Raw genomic sequence first — 16,514 nt, 5'->3', positions numbered from 1 at the left:
GCAGCGTCGAAAGCCAGTTCCTGCCTTGAGTGTGCGCTTGTGGCTGAAGATTTTGTCCCGCCGCCCCGCAAGAGCGCTCGAGCTTGGCTACAACGCGTGATCGCGACCGTTGTCCTTCCAATGCATGACCCTTTGACCATGTCTGTGTTCACGAGCAACAGGCATCAAAGCAACAAGTAGACTATGTTCAAAGTCTGCCTATGCATGTGGAACGCGTTTATGAATTGTCTTGAAGCTGCTATTGGTGCTGCACGTGCTGCAGTCGTTGTGATTGTCCGGCATGCATCGAAGCTTGATCGTCGTCTCAAAGTCTCACATGTCCATCAAAGCTTCGAGAAAGACTCATCTTTGTGCCGTGTAGGCAGCATCTGCAATTTTTATGCTACGGTGCTGCTGCTTCAAGTCTCGGCTGAAGTGAACTGGACAGGTCTTTTGCTCCGTCCCGATGGGTGAAGAAGTACATGGAAACTCTTTTACAGTGACAGCGACTATCGGATGGTGTGCAAAGCAGCTATTTAGATTCTGCCGTGACTCCACGCCGGGATCGGTTGATTCCTCTTCCCAACCGTAAACCTGCCCTTACACTTGTTTGAACATCGTATTGTAGCCCAAGATGCACGTAGATTACTCTGTATATCTGGTGACTGACAACACTCCTGCCATCCTCGGCGACCAGGATCTTGTCGAAGTCGTTCGTGCTGCCGTAGAAGGAGGTGCGAGAACAGTCATAAATAAAACCCACTCGATCTGACATTCCAACAGGCGTCACTATTGTTCAACTGCGTGACAAGACCAGCGACACTGCCGAGCAGATTCGCATTGCAAAGGCTCTTCATGATATAACCAAGCCCGCCAACGTCCCGCTCCTCATTAATGATAGGGTAGACGTAGCTCTGGCTGCTGGTGTTGAGGGAGTCCACATTGGCCAAGATGACATCGGTACGCATTCTTTTCCATACCATGCATCGTCCTTCAGCAAGTTTGAAGCTTCAGTAAAGCTTCCGATCTATGCCGTGCTCTCCTCATCCGACTCGTAAATCTGACTGTGCATGTCAGACCTCGCATCTGCTCGCAGACTACTCGGAAAGGACGCCATCATCGGTGTGACTGCAAACTCTCTAGAGGAAGCCGAGATTGCCGCCAAAGGAGGAGCCGACTACCTGGGCGTGGGAACTGTCTTTGCTACTCCCACGAAGGAAAATACAAAGTCTATTATCGGAACCTCTGGAGTCCAGCACATTCTTTCAGCTCTGGCTCAGTCCACACCCGAGATCAAGACAGTCTGTATCGGTGGCATCAATGCGAAGAACTGCCAGCGTGTGCTCTACCAGACTGCGGCAGCCGAGAAGAGTCTTGATGGTGTTGCCGTCGTCAGTGCCATCATGGCTGCCAAAGACCCGAAGAAGGCAGCCTCTGATCTGCGCGAACTTGTTGCGAGTCCTCCTCCTTTCGCTACTTCGATATCTGCTCCAGCACTCTCTCACGAGGACATTGTGCGTAGGATTCCCGAGCTTGTCAAGCGTCTGGCCAGCAAGAAGCCTCTTTGCCACAACATGACCAACCTGGTTGTGCAGAACTTTGCTGCAAATGTCGCTCTGGCCGTCGGCTCGAGCCCCATCATGTCGAACAACAGCATGGAAGCCAACGATCTTGCGTCTTTTGGCGGTAGTCTTGTTATCAACATGGGCACCACCACCCCAGAGATGCGTGCTCACCACTTGAACACCATCGCAGCTTACAACAGTGTTGGCGGACCTATCTTGCTCGACCCTGTCGGTGCAGGAGCTACTCAACAGCGTCGTGAAGGTGTTGCAGCACTGATGCGTGGTGGCTACTTCGACGTTATCAAGGGCAACGAGGGCGAAATTCGCACTGTATCTGGGGCCACTGGCTTCAAGCAACATGGCGTGGACAGTGGTGCTTCCACCTTGAATCTCGATGACCGCGTCGAACTTGTCAAATCTGTTGCAGCAAAGGAGCGTAACGTGGTCCTAATGACTGGTGAGGTAGATGTCATTTCTGATGGAAAACGCACTTTCAAGATCGGCAATGGACACTCATACCTGGGCGAGATAACCGGAAGCGGCTGCACATTGGGCACGACGATTGCAAGTATGCTGGCTATCGAGAGAGAAGACAAACTGCTCGCCGCTGTCACAGGTATCTTGATGTATGAGATCGCTGCTGAGAGGGCTGCGAAGATGGACTCTGTCAGAGGCCCTGGCACCTTCGTCCCGGCTTTCATCGATGAGTTGTACGCAATCCGCCAGGAAAGCGCAGCAGGGAACGGAGAGTGGGCCAAGGCAGCAAAGATCGAAAGTGCTGATAGCTGAACATAGTCACATGTACTAAATATGAAGCTGCTCTCATTCCCCCCGTTGGTCCTAAGACGAGCCTTGCTAGTGACGTTAAATTGCCATGCCTCTCAAATATTGCATCTGAGCGATTTCCTTAACCAGTTTCTCGAATCTTATGCTTCTCCAGCAGCAACCTTAGCATGGCCAACAACCAAGTCCAGTTTCTTTGCTTCGGCCAAGATAGTGGCATCAATTTCCTCCTTCAGACTAGGAGAGGAAGCCTTCCACCCCAGCAGCTTCCCGGCTCTTATAGCACGACATCTAGAATTGCATCCCCACAATGCAGCTCCGAAGGGATGAATCTTTTTTACTTCGTCAGGTGAACACTCTTTGACCTGATCGTCCTTGATGAAGCCTTGCTTGTGAGCAGATCTGGCTACTTGACGAGCTACATCTCCCCATACGAGGTCCCCTGCTTCGCAGAAGTAGTAGCCTTCATCGTTCCAGGTAGCAGATCCACCGCCGTTCGAAGCTGCTTCCACAAGCTTGAGATAGAGATCTGACAAGTCGTGAACGTGAATCTGAGTCCAGAAGGTCTTGCCAGCACCAACTTGGATGCCATGACCTTGTTGTAAGGTGCCTCTTGCAAGCACGGGCACTTGAACGCTGGTCTGGTTACCCGGGCCTCTGCCAGCTCCGTAGATACACGGAGGACAGACGATGGCACTCTTAACGGTGTGTCCATCGCGCACCGATTGAACTATCTTATCAACGTTCCTGTGAGGTGCATGGTCCGGAATGCCGGTGATCATCTCCTGGACGTTATCCCAGTCATCATGGATCTTATTGGCGTCTTCACCGTACATTCGCTGGTCGAGATCTGTGTACATGAGAATGCCAGTTCCGGATGTATGAATCAAGAATCCTGGTGTCTCGGATTCTCTAGTCGAGAGACCTTTGATGATGGCTTTGGCAGACACTTCATGGTCCGCGTCTGCCCAGTCTGATGACTCTTCAGTGTGGTGCAGAGACATGGAGTACAGCGTCAAGACTTACGGCATACGACATCTGCCTTCTTTGATTCTTCTTCTAGAAGATCGGAGGAGTCCAAATTGCCATAGACTAGCTTCACTTTTGGGTACTCGACTGCGACTTGGGCACCTTTGTCACTGTTGCGAACTAGCGCTGTGATCTCGTACTCGGGATGAGCTTTGACAATGGCATAAAGCGCATCACCACCGATGTAGCCAGTGGCTCCAGTTCTGTTGGAAGCTGGTTAGCAGTGCATTATGTGAACAATATTGTATACACTCACACGAAAAGCTTCATCTTGAGAAGAGGTGGAGAAGTTATCAAGGATTTGAGATGTGGTTATGTTCAGAAGATGGTATGATGAGGACATGGAAGTTGGTCATGAGTTGGTTGCAGATGAGGAGGTATATGTCCAACCGTCACAATTACAAAGCAATCAAGGTTCTGATGCGAAGGAAGGCGCCACCTGACCTCCCATAGTCTATGCTAAACTCAACTCCACCAGATCTACTGCTAAGCTGCAACATAATCGATTTATCTTTGTTATACTACGAGAAACGATAGGGAAATAGGGACAATCGATCCTGATGATGTCAAATATAGACGGTGGTGGGGCAGCCCTGGCTTCTCTGTTTCAGGCTCGAGTGGGACCTTGCGCTCGTCACCTTTCAGCTGGCATCATCATCCGTAGAAGCTCGAGAAATCGTCTGCAGCAATGCGACATGTTTTGGACGATTTGACACCTAGATCATAATAGCCCCATCAGTCGACATGTGGTCAGGACTCTTCATGCTGCTCGTCTTGAGCACTATCATGACAATTGCGTACGTGGGCATCCCTCTGTACACAAAACAACCACGAGAACTTACACTATGCGACCAGTTCCTTTCTCGCCGGCTCTCTACCTCTATCCTTCTCTCTTTCTCAACGCCAGCTTCGATTGACAACGGCAATTGGTACTGGTGTTCTCGTAGGGACAGCACTGATTGTCATCGTACCAGAAGGCATTGAGACGCTGTACAGTGCCCGCGAGGTGGGCCATACCCATGTAGGAAGATCGCTCTCGTTGGAATATAAGAGTCAGGATGGGTTGGGTGACGCGACGTCCCTGGCATTGTCACAACGCGACCTCACAACCTTCGCCCAAGTCTACACCAGAGATACGGATCTGACTGGACCCGATGATGGACGCCCGGAGGACGGAAATATACCCCCGAAAGAGCCTGATCACAAAGCAGAAGAGCATGGGTCAGAAGAACACGATGATTGGGAGCCTCATGCCTGGATTGGCGTCTCTCTAGTCATGGGCTTCGTCTTGATGTACCTGATCGATCAACTGCCTCGCCATGCGGCAGCTTCTTACCAACCACAGAGATTCCATATAGCGCTGGATCGCTTCAATCTCCAGAGATCTGCAAACCAATCTTCTGAACCAGAAGACTTGGACGGCCCGCCCCCGGACCCTATGCAACAATCACGCCCTTCCTCAACCACTGTAGGATTGGTGATCCATGCTGCAGCAGATGGAATTGCGCTTGGAGCATCTTCAACTGCTTCGTCGCGAAGATTGGGATTCATCGTATTTGTGGCCTTGATGATACACAAGGCACCTGCAGCGTTTGGTCTGACCTCGGCATTGCTCAAACAAGGACTTTCCAAGAGAAGGGCACGTAACCACCTTATTGTGTTCAGCTTAGCCGCACCGATCGGCGCATTACTGACTTGGGCACTTGTCAACATCTTCGAAGGAGGTATTGGCCAGAACGAACACGGCACTCGTTTCTTCACCGGGTTGCTGTTGCTGTTCTCAGGAGGCACTTTCTTGTAAGTCGAGCAGTCACCTAGCATGCACTGTGTTTCTCCCTCTAACGCACCAAACAGATACGTAGCAATGCACGCCATGCAAGACACGAAACATGGCCATGACATGGGGAGTGCCACTCCCAACGGCTATGGCGACTCGAACGTGTATGACGGATACCAGCCAGCATCGAACAAACAAGAAGGTCCTGTGCTCACCGACACGCTGGCTGTAGTAGGCGGAATGCTGCTTCCACTTCTGACACAAGTGTTCGGACACGGTCATTGATGTCGACATGTAGATTAATGCTTGGTCAAATTTGACAGTTTTCTGATGAATTACCATCTGGATGGATCATGCCTTTCGAGTCTTGTGACAGATGTTAGTCCATATTATTGGCGAGTTGACGTCGCAACAAGCACTTTGCTCAGGCATCGATGAGAGACACAGGCTTCGCGAAACCGTGTGTCTGGACGTAGTTGCGCGAGACAGGTCTCAACTCGTGGACAATGCGATGGCCGGACAATGGCAACGGTATAGATGGCAGGCAGCGGTATTAGTTCGCTGCATGCAGGCCCGGTGGGCAACAGTATCAGTGCGGAGAGGCTCAACGGCCTGCACAGTCACTGGGCATGGACGAATGCGGAATGCAGCGTGACCAGAGCTGCTTGACCCAAGGACAGACTCGACTGTGGAAGTGACCTCAAGGGAGTTTGGTCACAGTTGGTGGACTCGTGAGTGCTCTACAGAAATCATAGTTAGATTGAGTTTAGAGGGAGGCGCATTTCACGTCATCAAGAACAGGGTTGGAATCGGGGATGTAGGCCAGAACGGTGGCTTGGCGAGAGTGGTGACCGTTTGCAACTGATTGTTGTCTCTACCACCGACATGGGCTATCGATATTGATAACGATCTGTAAAGAAAGACGAAAGAACAGAAGTCGAAGCGAAACGAAAAGGTGCGAGTCAGGCTCAATATAGGAGTTGATTTGAGGCAGCAAATTGTAGGGCGAGGTTATTGTTCAGGCGTCTTGTGGTGTTTCAGAGCAAGCACGTCTTGACTCTTGATAGTTTCCCGGCCTCGACCTTCTTAGTCCGCATTGCGCAACGAGGCCATTTTTCCCTACATCTCTCGCCCTCAATCACGCCTTTTCCGCAACATAAACACCAACGATCGCGTCTCTTCTCTCCCCAAACCCCGGTCTTGGTCCCGCGTTCGACAAACACTGAGCCGTCGGTGATCGCCATCGTCCCCGCCAATCTGCCATCCGATCGCAAGCCCGCTCGACCACGAGGGTAGACAGCGCCCGAACAAAGACAGGAGCGACGCACTCCCAGTGCACCCGGCACAGCACATAACAACCATGGACGACCCATCGGACTGGCACCCCTCATATCCACAAGCCCAGCGTCCCTTATCCATGCCTGTCGAATACGACCCCGAAGCCGCGTCGGGCAGTGAAGCGCGCATCTTTGGTCAGCGTCATCACAAGCAGCCCCCAGCTTCAGTCTCGCGACCCTCGGCACGCTCATTATCATCTTCTTCGTCGACGAGCGTGCCCATACCGATCCCGTCAAATCCAAATGTTATTCCCGGCAACCTACTCCCCTCAGCGCCAGCATCTCCTCCGACCCCAGCTCCGTCTCCAACGCCTGGACGCCGTCTTCCAAGTTGGACTTCTACGAGAGCACCGTCTCTCGATTTGCTTATGAGAGAAGATGGAGATCTGGATGACGCTGGAAGCGAAGGTACCCTCACTGTGGATAAAGGCTTGAGGCTCAGGCATATGAAGAACCTGTTTTCCGACATGAACAACGACGAACGCAAACGCATCTTGACGGAGCTGTTGGGCGATTGCGACGGCAAACTATTGGGTTTTGTTGCCAATTTTGTTGCACCTCGACTGAAGAGAGATCCATTCGGAGTTTTGCCTAATGAGCTTTGCTTGAGGGTATGAAGCCTGCTCCTGTTTTCATCGCCCACATCCTAACATGACTACAGATACTCACATTCATCGATGATGCCAAGACACTTGCCCGCTCATCACAGGTTTCAAGACGATGGCACGAACTGGTCAGCGACGACATGGCGTGGAAGAGCCTGTGCGAGAAACATGCATATCGCCGTATGTCAGATGACACTCCTTCGACCAATACCAGGCAGCAACATTCGTCCCCCTCGCACTCGGGACCTTCTCTCAGCTTTGCCACTCATGCTCTGCGCATACATAACCCCGCACTCGCCAGCTTCAGCACCTCGATCCCTGACATCAGTCGCGTCAAAAGTCTGGATAGAACAACCTCTGCTCCAGTCTTGCCTTCTTCGGCCATTCGTAGAAGACCTCAAGCCATGACTTACCGCTCTCACTTCAAGCAAAAATATCAGGTCGAAACAGCCTGGAGAACGGGGGGCCAGGTCGACCAAAGACAGATTACCCCAGATCAAGGTGTCGTAACCAGTTTGCATCTCACCGACAAGTACATCATTGTCGCTCTGGATAATGCAAAGATACACGTCTTCGACACCGAGGGCAAGCACCTGAGATGTCTGCAGGGTCACGTCATGGGCGTGTGGGCAATGGTACCTTGGGGCGACACTTTGGTGTCAGGTGGCTGCGACAGAGATGTTCGTGTTTGGAACATGGCGACCGGGTGAGTTCTTGGTGTCAACCAATGTGATCAAGCACAACGCTAACTGTTTCGGATAGCCAACCTATTCACATGCTGCGCGGTCATACTTCTACGGTTCGTTGTCTGAAGATGTCTAATGCTACCACAGCCATTTCTGGCTCTCGCGACACTACTCTTCGCATCTGGGACATCGAGAAGGGTATTTGCAAGCACGTACTCATGGGTCACCAAGCAAGTGTTCGCTGTCTCGAGATCCATGGAGACCTGGTCGTTTCTGGAAGTTACGATACTACTGCGAGAATCTGGAGCATTAGCGAAGGACGATGCCTCCGGACGTTACAAGGTCACTTCAGTCAGATCTATGCAGTCGCCTTCGACGGAAAGCGTGTTGCTACAGGCAGTCTGGATACTAGCGTCCGTGTCTGGAATGTTGCGGATGGGTAAGCCTCTCTCTCTCTGACATCTAACTTGAAACGAGTCACTGACACTTTACAGCAAATGCCTGGCAATCCTCCAAGGACATACGTCTCTCGTTGGTCAATTGCAGCTACGCGGTGACACACTCGTGACTGGCGGCAGCGATGGCAGTGTTAGAGTCTGGTCATTGCAATCCTACACACCCATACATCGTCTTGCGGCGCACGATAACAGCGTGACGTCGCTGCAGTTCGACGAGTCGCGCATCGTATCTGGTGGATCCGACGGTCGCGTCAAAGTCTGGGATCTTCAACGCGGATGTCTCGTACGAGAGCTCGGACAACCCGCCGAGGCAGTTTGGCGTGTTGTATTCGAAGAAGAGAAAGCAGTTGTCCTTGCGTCTAGGCAAGGCAAGACAGTCATGGAGGTCTGGAGCTTTGCTCCACCGGAGGACGTAATAAGCAGCACAGTGTCGAGCCCTGGTATCGTCTCGAGGCCTATGCTGCCTGCCAGCGAACCCTCGCCGATGCACATCTCAGATGCGGATGCATCTGAGAACCAGGTCGAGGATACGATCATGACAGACGAGACCCCACGGGCTATGGAGGTATCTTCGCCGGTCCTGTCATCATGAAAAGGCTGCGCGCTCAGGGATGACATGGCGTTGAGGCATCTTACGACTGTTTTCAAGGGAAGCATTGGCGCAAGGATGTCAGGAGACTAAACAACTTCAAGAAAGACAGGGGACCAGGAGCACGGGGATGCACAAAGTCTGGTTTGCTCGGGGCGTTTACGGTGTTGATTTTCAAGGCATGGCGGATCATGGTGAATTGGGAGACGATCATCTCGGTGAACGAGAAAGGGGAAAGGAGTTTTGTTTCTTGGTGTCTCTCTGGTCAGACATTCATTTTTCTCATTTCAAAGCAGTAGACTCATCAGCGAAGCATTCCTTACCATATAAGCACTATATCAAAATTTAGACCATAACGGAGTATTCAGCCAGAAACAGCTGCAATCGCTAGAGATTTACCTCGGCTTGTCTTTATCTCAACACGGCTGGTAAGGATGCAGTCAGTGGTTGGGAAAACGATAAGTCGGTGGTCGGCATCAACGGCCGACGACTCCGGCGCGAGCTCCAGACTGACATCATCGCCGTAGCATCCGAGGGGAAGAAGCGGTTTGGAGAACACCCGTTCCGTCAAGTTACTTTTGTTCCAAGTCTGCTTCTGTTCGACTTCCTGCTTTGTTGTCCATCTCCTCTCTTGTCTCGTGCTTGGTTCTTGTGTTGTGTTGTCGCCTCGCCTGGTTCTCGTCAAGCTTACTCCAGCTCTCTATACTGGACCGCTGCCAACATTACATCATAGCTTTGATAGCTCCAATTCCAAAACACGACAACAATGGTTCAAACAAAGCCCGAAGCGCCTGGCGCTGTTACTCCCAAGAGAAACATTGAGCTATTCTCTGGCACCTACTTTGCTGCTTGCACGTTGGGCGGAATCATTGGTTAGCGGTGATAGCATCCCGAGCAGACTGGCAGTGACTGACCGTCAAACACAGCTTGCGGACCCACCCACACAGCCGTCACCCCTCTGGATCTGGTAAAATGCCGTCGCCAAGTAGACAGCAAGCTCTACTCGTCCAACCTCCAAGCCTGGAGCACAATCTTCCGTAAAGAAGGCCTCCGCGGCGTCTTCTTCGGCTGGTCTCCCACTTTCATCGGATACTCGTTCCAGGGAGCTGGCAAGTACGGCGCCTACGAGTTCTTCAAATACACCTATGGCGAGAAGCTGTTCCCAAACACCAACAAGACTATTGTGTATCTCGGTGCTTCTGCCACCGCAGAGGCCATTGCCGATTTGTTCTTGTGCCCCTTCGAGGCCCTCAAGGTCCGCATGCAGACTACACTGCCTCCTTTTGCATCCAACCTTCGTGAGGGATGGGGCAAGGTTGTCGCGCAAGAAGGATATGCTGGTCTCTACAAGGGTCTGTACCCCCTCTGGGCTCGTCAGATCCCTTACACCATGGTCAAATTCGCAACCTTCGAGTCCGCCGTCGCACAGATCTACAAGCAACTCGGTGCTCCCAAGGAAACCTACGGTACTCTTGCTCAAACCGGTGTCTCCTTCCTCGGTGGTTACATTGCTGGTATCGGATGCGCTGTTGTCTCGCACCCTGCCGATGTCATGGTCAGTAAATTGAACAGTGACCGCAAGGCTGGCGAAGGCGCTGGCCAGGCCGTCAGCAGAATCTATGGCCAGATTGGATTCAGAGGTCTGTGGTCGGGTGTTGGACTCAGAATCGTCATGATTGGTACTTTGACTGCCTTCCAGTGGTTGATTTACGACTCGTTCAAGGTCTCGATTGGTCTGCCTACTACTGGTGGTCACTAGAACCTTTGAAATGGTTTTGATTTCTCTGCTTTTCACTTTTTTTTTTCCACCTTCCTATAATGTTTGTTCGTCTTTTTCCATAGTTCAAGGGTTGTCGAGCGGTTGGGCGTTCAAAGGTCTTGCTTTATAGAATCATCGAAGAAATCTTTACAAATTGATTTTAAAGGAGAAAAATCATACGTGTCGAGCTCGTCTTCAAAGAAACCAAGGGAAAGATCGGGATTGAAAATCCGGTCGTTCGCGCCTGTCGCTCCGGGAATGTCGGTGATATGCTCTTGTGACATACACGTGTATCATATCGATAGCAATTCTTCCTTATCAACCCATCTGCCATGCTTCCAATTCTAGCGGTGGAGATTGGATTCCATTGATGGCATTGGACTTTAATGCACCGGTACGCTCAGAGAACTAGATGTGTTGATTGAAAAGAAAGAGAACGAGAAAGAGGCAGAGGCAGAGGCAGAGGATGAGGATGAGCGAATATCTCATTTACCATCGGTCTAGCCGGAACGTGCATGTGAAAAGAGGCAGAGGGCAGGCGATGAACCCTTATTCGCTCAGCGACCCCGAGACGTTCATCTAGAGAGCTCGGAGACGTCCATGGTGGATCCAGACATCGATGGACCAGACCGTCCCTATAGCGGGTCCCCCGACGGAGCAGCTGCTGTGATACTCACACGTGCACAAAGATACAAATAAGGGAAGCTGGAACAGTTGTCTGATGGAAAAGAGTTGCTTTTTTGTTTTCTCGCAATGAAGAAAAACAGGTGATTACCGGAGGGCCGTCCTATAAAGAGGTACTTGACACCCTCGTCTTTGAGGTAGAGAGAGAAAGAAGATCTATAGATGTAGAGGAAGTGGTGGTAAAACGAAAGAAGGGGAATGCCAAAGATAAGGTCTCAACGCTTGATGCCATGCCGAATGTGAAGAAGCCAGAAAGGTGGAAGAACGCCTGCCCAAAAAGAGTCGTAAAAGAAGGATTCCGAAGAAACACAAGTCTACTTGAGCTTCTTGGTCTCGGGCTCGTAGCTTCTATCATCGGCGCCTTCGACTTCCTTGACAATGTTCTCCATCTCCTTGACCTGGCGTTGCCACTCGGCAGTGCCCATCTTGGTCTCGCGGCGGAAGAGCTCGTCGTTGGGCTTGCGGTAGCTGCCACCAAGACGGTCCCAGAGGGTGGTGAATTGTCCGTAGTTGTAGTTGAAGTACAGGTGGTGCATGGTATGGCAGGCGGCGCCGTTGATGATGGGGCTGTTGGCGACGTACTCACCGTCGTGGATCATGACGGTCCAGACGTTGATGAACATGAAGAGAGCAATGTAGGAGAATTTCTGCAGCGGGAAGAGGAAAGGGAAGACGTGGTAGGGTAGCGATTGAGCGTAACCATCGAGAGGGTGGAAAGCGTGCGAGGCAAAAGGCGAAGGCATGATCCACTTGTGGTGAGGCTTGTGCAACTTCTTGTAGAGCATAGGGTGGTGCAGAGCGCGGTGAATCCAGTAAACGAAGAAGTCGGTGAAGCAGACGAAGAAGGGGAACTGGAGGACCGAGTACCAGCCACCGAGGTTCCACGCTGAGCCCGCGGGCAAGACGTCGTAGATGTTGGAGTAGCCACGGACCTCGCCCAGGAACCATGGGACGGTAAGAGCAGACATGATGGGCATAGCTGAGAGAGCTTGTTGGATTTCGAGGCGCATCTGGTTCTTGAGGAACTTGGGGTGGTTGACCGTTGTCTTATCGAAGACGAAGATGTATGAGAGACCGGCGCAGATGAAGTAGTTTAGCAGACCAAAGACCCTGAGAAAATGTTAGTCTGCGATGAAGTCTCTATCTGCTTGGATAGTCGCAAAGCATACCATGTGATAAGGAACAAGGAAACAGCCTGTCTGGCCATGTTGTCTCGCGGCCATCGGCTCATGTATGCATATGAACTGGGCTCGACCGAGAAGTACTGGCTGGCAGGCTCGAATTTGTAGGGGGCAACACCACCACGGGCCATGGTCGACCAGGTAGCATTAGGGGACGCAGCAAAGTCACCGACAGTGCTCATGGCGAGCATTGACGATGTCAAGGGCAGAACGGTCGCATAGAGTCGATCGAAGGCATATGTGTCGAGAACCTCTAGGATAACATCCATCGTCGCGGTATTGCTATGCGGCGCTGTTGTGATTGTGCAAGTTTGGATTGTTGTTGATGCGCGAGGAGAAAGGAGAAAAAGGGTTCACAGAGATGCTCGGATGGGAAAGATTGGATTGTATGGGCGTTAAAGCAGAAGGAGCAGTAGCCGGTAAAGAATGACAGGCGCGTGGAAGCGATTGAAAAAGAACAACTTGTTTATCTATCAGAAGTGGCAGAATGAGCGAGCGTGCTGCGGAGCTCGGAATCAGCCCACAAAAAATCGAACCACAATCAGAGGCAAATGAGGGATCAGTGGGGCCTGGCCGTCCGCTGAGCGCTGAGGTTAGGGAGCAGGACGCGCAGAATCAGGGTTCAGCCAAACCTGCTTCCCGCTCCTGCCCGGAAAGGCAACAATCATCAGGGCACCGCCAGGGTCGCCTTGTCCCGCCGCCCGCTGTCAAGCACCTCTCCTCCTTAGTTTCAGCAGAACGCCTTTCCAAGAGCCCCTTCCGAACCCCTGCCACCAGTCAACTCTAACCCGACGTGTCGGCCATGCCACCTAGATAGCCAATCATGCTTTTATACACGCGACTCGCGCATCCTACAACAACGACATGGCGCCAGTTCGGATACGAGCGCCATAACTCGTATGTTTTTCGTTTCCATCCTGAGTCGATGATCTGCAGCCAAGCCCTGTCAGCTCTCGTCCATCTCCCCTCGCCTCGTCTCATCTCTCAAACCACAACGCTCATAACTCGGATCACGGAGATGACAGCTTCCGAGATGCCTCAAAAGGCCTTATTCTCGTTGTTGTTGCCAATTCTGATCATGCGTCTCTCATGGACAACAAGATTGTGCTTGGTCTTCCAATTCCTACTACAAGCTACTAGTCCTTCGAAGAGTAGTTGAAGTGTTTGTCATTCGTGATCATCCGAGACCTTCGAGAATATCTCTCAATAAGCAAAGCGCCATCAACTAGTATGAGCGCCCATGGTATCGTCAGCTCCTCCCTATCGCGCCGTGCTATAAAAACAAAGAACCCCCGAAACGTGCAAATGATACGCCCCAGAGAATGCAACCACACCCCCCAAGCTTTTTCAATGTTGCCAGAAGACGCCGTTGCTCGCCGTATGTCATTAGCTGCTGTCGTCAAATCCATGTACTCTCCTAGCTTCTTCAGCCCCTGGAGGAGCTATTGCTGTAGCTTTGTGTGTCTTTGTAGGCCGGACCAGTCGGTGCACCAAACGGCCATGGTAGTCTTTGGTCTTGTGGTAATCCTCCATTCGGCTGGGGTGGTTTGATCGGAGGTAGTGCAAGAGTGTCGCCAGGATTCATTGGTGGTAAGCCAGATCCTACTCCGTTAGACGGTCTATTGGTCAAGTCAGCAAACCTGCTGTCTTGTAGACTCGCCGGAGTATTGTAGGAAGTGTTCTGACTCGTGTTGGTGCGTTTAGCTGGCCGTGGAGGCTCATCCTCGTCGTCCGATAGGGTCAAGTCGATGACTGCCGCAGAAGGGCGCTTGGCGCTGGGTCGAGGCGCAACTGTCGATGCTTCACGGGAGACTGGTGGTGTTTGTTGTGCGAGAGCTGGAGTTGCCGAGTTGTGTTCAGCCTTGATCTTGTCCACGGTTCCTGGCTTCTTTGGGGTATCATCGATTTCGATAATGTCATCGTCACTGTCATTGTCATAAGCTGCGCGTGCCTGAGATTTCTGGCGGTTGTTGATGTCGTCTTCGTGATCGACTGCTTTCCACTGCCCATCAGGCTCGATCGTGACTTGGTCAACAGAACCCGAAGTCTTATCTAGGATGTCCTGTACATAGTTGTCGACACAGAGGCTCTGGTAAGAGAGAGTCTTGTTGCAAACGGGGCAGGTCCAAGTGGGAGCCTGTTCCTGGAGCTGCAAGAAGTAAGAGCCGTCGAAACACTGGTTGTGTGAGCAGACGTTGGATCTGCAAGGAATGCTGATGCGCATAGTCGAGATGGGGTCCTTCAAGGACATGACAGCGGAAGTGGTTACAATGTCCGGGTCTTGTGCTTTGACAGCCACTGAAGTATGAAATTAGTCGTGCGCAGCGCATACGCATAGATCTGATGAACGTACTTTCTCGGAGGACTGTGTCTCTGGGAATCCGGCTGCCACTTTGCTTGAGCCTGGCTGCGAGATCGGTGGCAGACGTCACCTTGACAAGATTAACCATTAGAGAGAATCGCTTGAACTAAAGTTAGCATACGGGTTGGCATGACTTGATGGAGACGGTTCGTCGTACTTCCTTCGTGAGCGCGTAAGTCACGTGTATGATGTTCTGAGCACTTGAAGTCTTGCGGACGAGATCGGTAATGTCGACAGGTTTGGTGGTGCCGGGCTTGTTCTTCAAGCCCTTGAAACTCTTGCGCACCTCCTCTCCATTGATCTTAACCTCAATTTGACTGGGGAAGGCAATGTCAATGTTGAACGCGTAGGGACCGAGAGTCGAGGTAGTTGCGCAGTAAAGCATGATGCGCAGAGAAGGATCAGCCTTGAGGGATGTACAAGTCGCCTCGCTGAGATAGAGCTTTTCGTCGAGGGAATGACGGTTGTGGGGCATTTCTGGAACTTTAGTCAGTCTCGCATGGTGGTCGGACAAGCGGAGTTTAGAGTCAAGTAAATACCTGATAACTCTCTCGTAGCTGTGAGGGCTTCTTTGACTTGATAGAAAGGACTCTCTCTGAACCTGACCGTGGCACGGGGTGCAGAGACGGCGCGCGCCGGTTGAGCCTGGTGGTATGTAGGCATGCCGTTGGAGGGCCTTGGGTAGGCGGGCATGCCGGCGGGAGCAGGAGAAATGGGAGTGATGGTGTCGCGGGCCAGTGAAGGCTGATGACTTTGTGCTGGAGGATCGCGACCTTGGTTTTCGACTCGGTAGCGTAACCGCTCGAGTGCGGTTGCGTCGCCCTTGCGGAGGTGATGAGCAATGACTGACGGATGAGTTGTTAGCACCATGTGTTGAAAGTGTTGTGCGGACTCGTGGGATCGAATTACGCTCAGAGATGCGCTTCTGCAGAGCGGCTTTCACACCAGACACCGGGAGACCCTCCTGACGGCAGATTTCTTTTAGGTCATTGTTGATGAGTGATTTGATTCTGCGGTCGACGAAGGACGCGAGGTCTCGAAGTCGGACAGGATCGCTTGCCATCTCTTTCAATCGTGCCTGCTTGCCTTCATGCAGTGTCTTGTGCCGGGGCAGTTGCCAGAGATGGTTGCCGAAAAACTGGAGAACCGAGAACTTGTCAGGATGCTCAGCTGGTGTCTAGAGGAGCACGTCACTGGAAACACTCTGTCGTCGAAGTGAGAACAGCTGAGGGCAGAGTGGTCATGTCCGAGTGATGGTTGCGGCGCGAAGGCGATTGGGACGGCGGCTTCTAGAATGAAACAGACAGAGAAGACGGAATCTACAGAACCGACATGGACATGAGAATCGACTGCTCTATGCGCCGATGCTAGGGGGACGACATTCACGGTGCTTGGACAGAGACATTATACACTCTTTCAAGGGCAGACTTCAGTAGGCAAACATGTCCCGGCCTTCTGGAACAGCGTGACCGTGCGTCTGGATCAAGTACGGATACTTGGTGACGAACGAGAGTCCGGACCTCGATTGCCTAAAGCGGCCGTCTTCAGCGTGGCGCCGACGAGGCAGAGTCGAGTCATCAGCATTTACAACCATTGCTTTCCGCTGCTCTTGTTCCTTGCTTCACAACCGTCTACACATTGAGTCACTTGCTTGTGGTTTCACACGCGACGCGACATAAGAATCACCAGACCCTGCACGCTCCAAAGCACAAGCACAAGC

General features: G+C 51.9%; 7 protein-coding genes across 7 annotated transcripts; 4 read left to right on the top strand and 3 right to left on the bottom strand.

The window, feature by feature from the left end:
- Window positions 1-613: 613 nt before the first annotated feature.
- Window positions 614-2,333, top strand: M436DRAFT_39691 (TMP-TENI-domain-containing protein; the record flags this gene model as incomplete). Its single annotated transcript, XM_013574595.1, has 3 exons — window positions 614-713; window positions 763-939; window positions 1,057-2,333. 3 exons carry the CDS (start codon window positions 614-616, stop codon window positions 2,331-2,333), a joined length of 1,554 nt encoding a protein of 517 aa, XP_013430049.1.
- Window positions 2,334-2,470: 137 nt separating this feature from the next.
- Window positions 2,471-3,626, bottom strand: M436DRAFT_61294 (NAD(P)-binding protein; the record flags this gene model as incomplete). Its single annotated transcript, XM_013574840.1, has 3 exons — window positions 2,471-3,300; window positions 3,354-3,559; window positions 3,613-3,626. The coding sequence occupies 3 exons, from the start codon at window positions 3,624-3,626 to the stop codon at window positions 2,471-2,473; spliced, it is 1,050 nt and encodes a 349-aa protein (XP_013430294.1).
- Window positions 3,627-4,100: 474 nt separating this feature from the next.
- On the top strand, window positions 4,101-5,418 carry M436DRAFT_40480 (Zinc/iron permease; the record flags this gene model as incomplete). The annotated part of the gene is made up of 3 exons (XM_013574728.1): window positions 4,101-4,153; window positions 4,212-5,153; window positions 5,211-5,418. The coding sequence occupies 3 exons, from the start codon at window positions 4,101-4,103 to the stop codon at window positions 5,416-5,418; spliced, it is 1,203 nt and encodes a 400-aa protein (XP_013430182.1).
- Window positions 5,419-6,670: 1,252 nt separating this feature from the next.
- On the top strand, window positions 6,671-8,667 carry M436DRAFT_18365 (WD40 repeat-like protein; the record flags this gene model as incomplete). The annotated part of the gene is made up of 5 exons (XM_013574494.1): window positions 6,671-7,081; window positions 7,132-7,301; window positions 7,377-7,781; window positions 7,838-8,200; window positions 8,256-8,667. Coding segments are annotated over 5 exons (1,761 nt in total), but the record flags the coding sequence as incomplete, so codon positions are not given.
- A 907-nt stretch (window positions 8,668-9,574) lies between these two features.
- M436DRAFT_40686 (mitochondrial carrier) lies at window positions 9,575-10,567 on the top strand (the record flags this gene model as incomplete). The annotated part of the gene is made up of 2 exons (XM_013574770.1): window positions 9,575-9,680; window positions 9,735-10,567. The coding sequence occupies 2 exons, from the start codon at window positions 9,575-9,577 to the stop codon at window positions 10,565-10,567; spliced, it is 939 nt and encodes a 312-aa protein (XP_013430224.1).
- Window positions 10,568-11,565: 998 nt separating this feature from the next.
- On the bottom strand, window positions 11,566-12,701 carry M436DRAFT_40703 (sterol delta 5,6-desaturase ERG3; the record flags this gene model as incomplete). Its single annotated transcript, XM_013574775.1, has 2 exons — window positions 11,566-12,361; window positions 12,421-12,701. 2 exons carry the CDS (start codon window positions 12,699-12,701, stop codon window positions 11,566-11,568), a joined length of 1,077 nt encoding a protein of 358 aa, XP_013430229.1.
- Window positions 12,702-13,858: 1,157 nt separating this feature from the next.
- M436DRAFT_70397 (uncharacterized protein) lies at window positions 13,859-15,857 on the bottom strand (the record flags this gene model as incomplete). The annotated part of the gene is made up of 5 exons (XM_013574938.1): window positions 13,859-14,730; window positions 14,786-14,894; window positions 14,952-15,271; window positions 15,334-15,639; window positions 15,704-15,857. The coding sequence occupies 5 exons, from the start codon at window positions 15,855-15,857 to the stop codon at window positions 13,859-13,861; spliced, it is 1,761 nt and encodes a 586-aa protein (XP_013430392.1).
- Between the last annotated feature and the right edge of the window lie 657 nt (window positions 15,858-16,514).

This window comes from Aureobasidium namibiae, assembly GCF_000721765.1.
Source record: "Aureobasidium namibiae CBS 147.97 unplaced genomic scaffold scaffold_3, whole genome shotgun sequence".
In the NCBI taxonomy this organism is placed as follows: domain Eukaryota; kingdom Fungi; phylum Ascomycota; class Dothideomycetes; order Dothideales; family Saccotheciaceae; genus Aureobasidium; species Aureobasidium namibiae.
The sequence above is the reverse complement of the archived record's forward strand: the minus strand, read 5'-3'. Positions and strand labels throughout refer to the sequence as shown.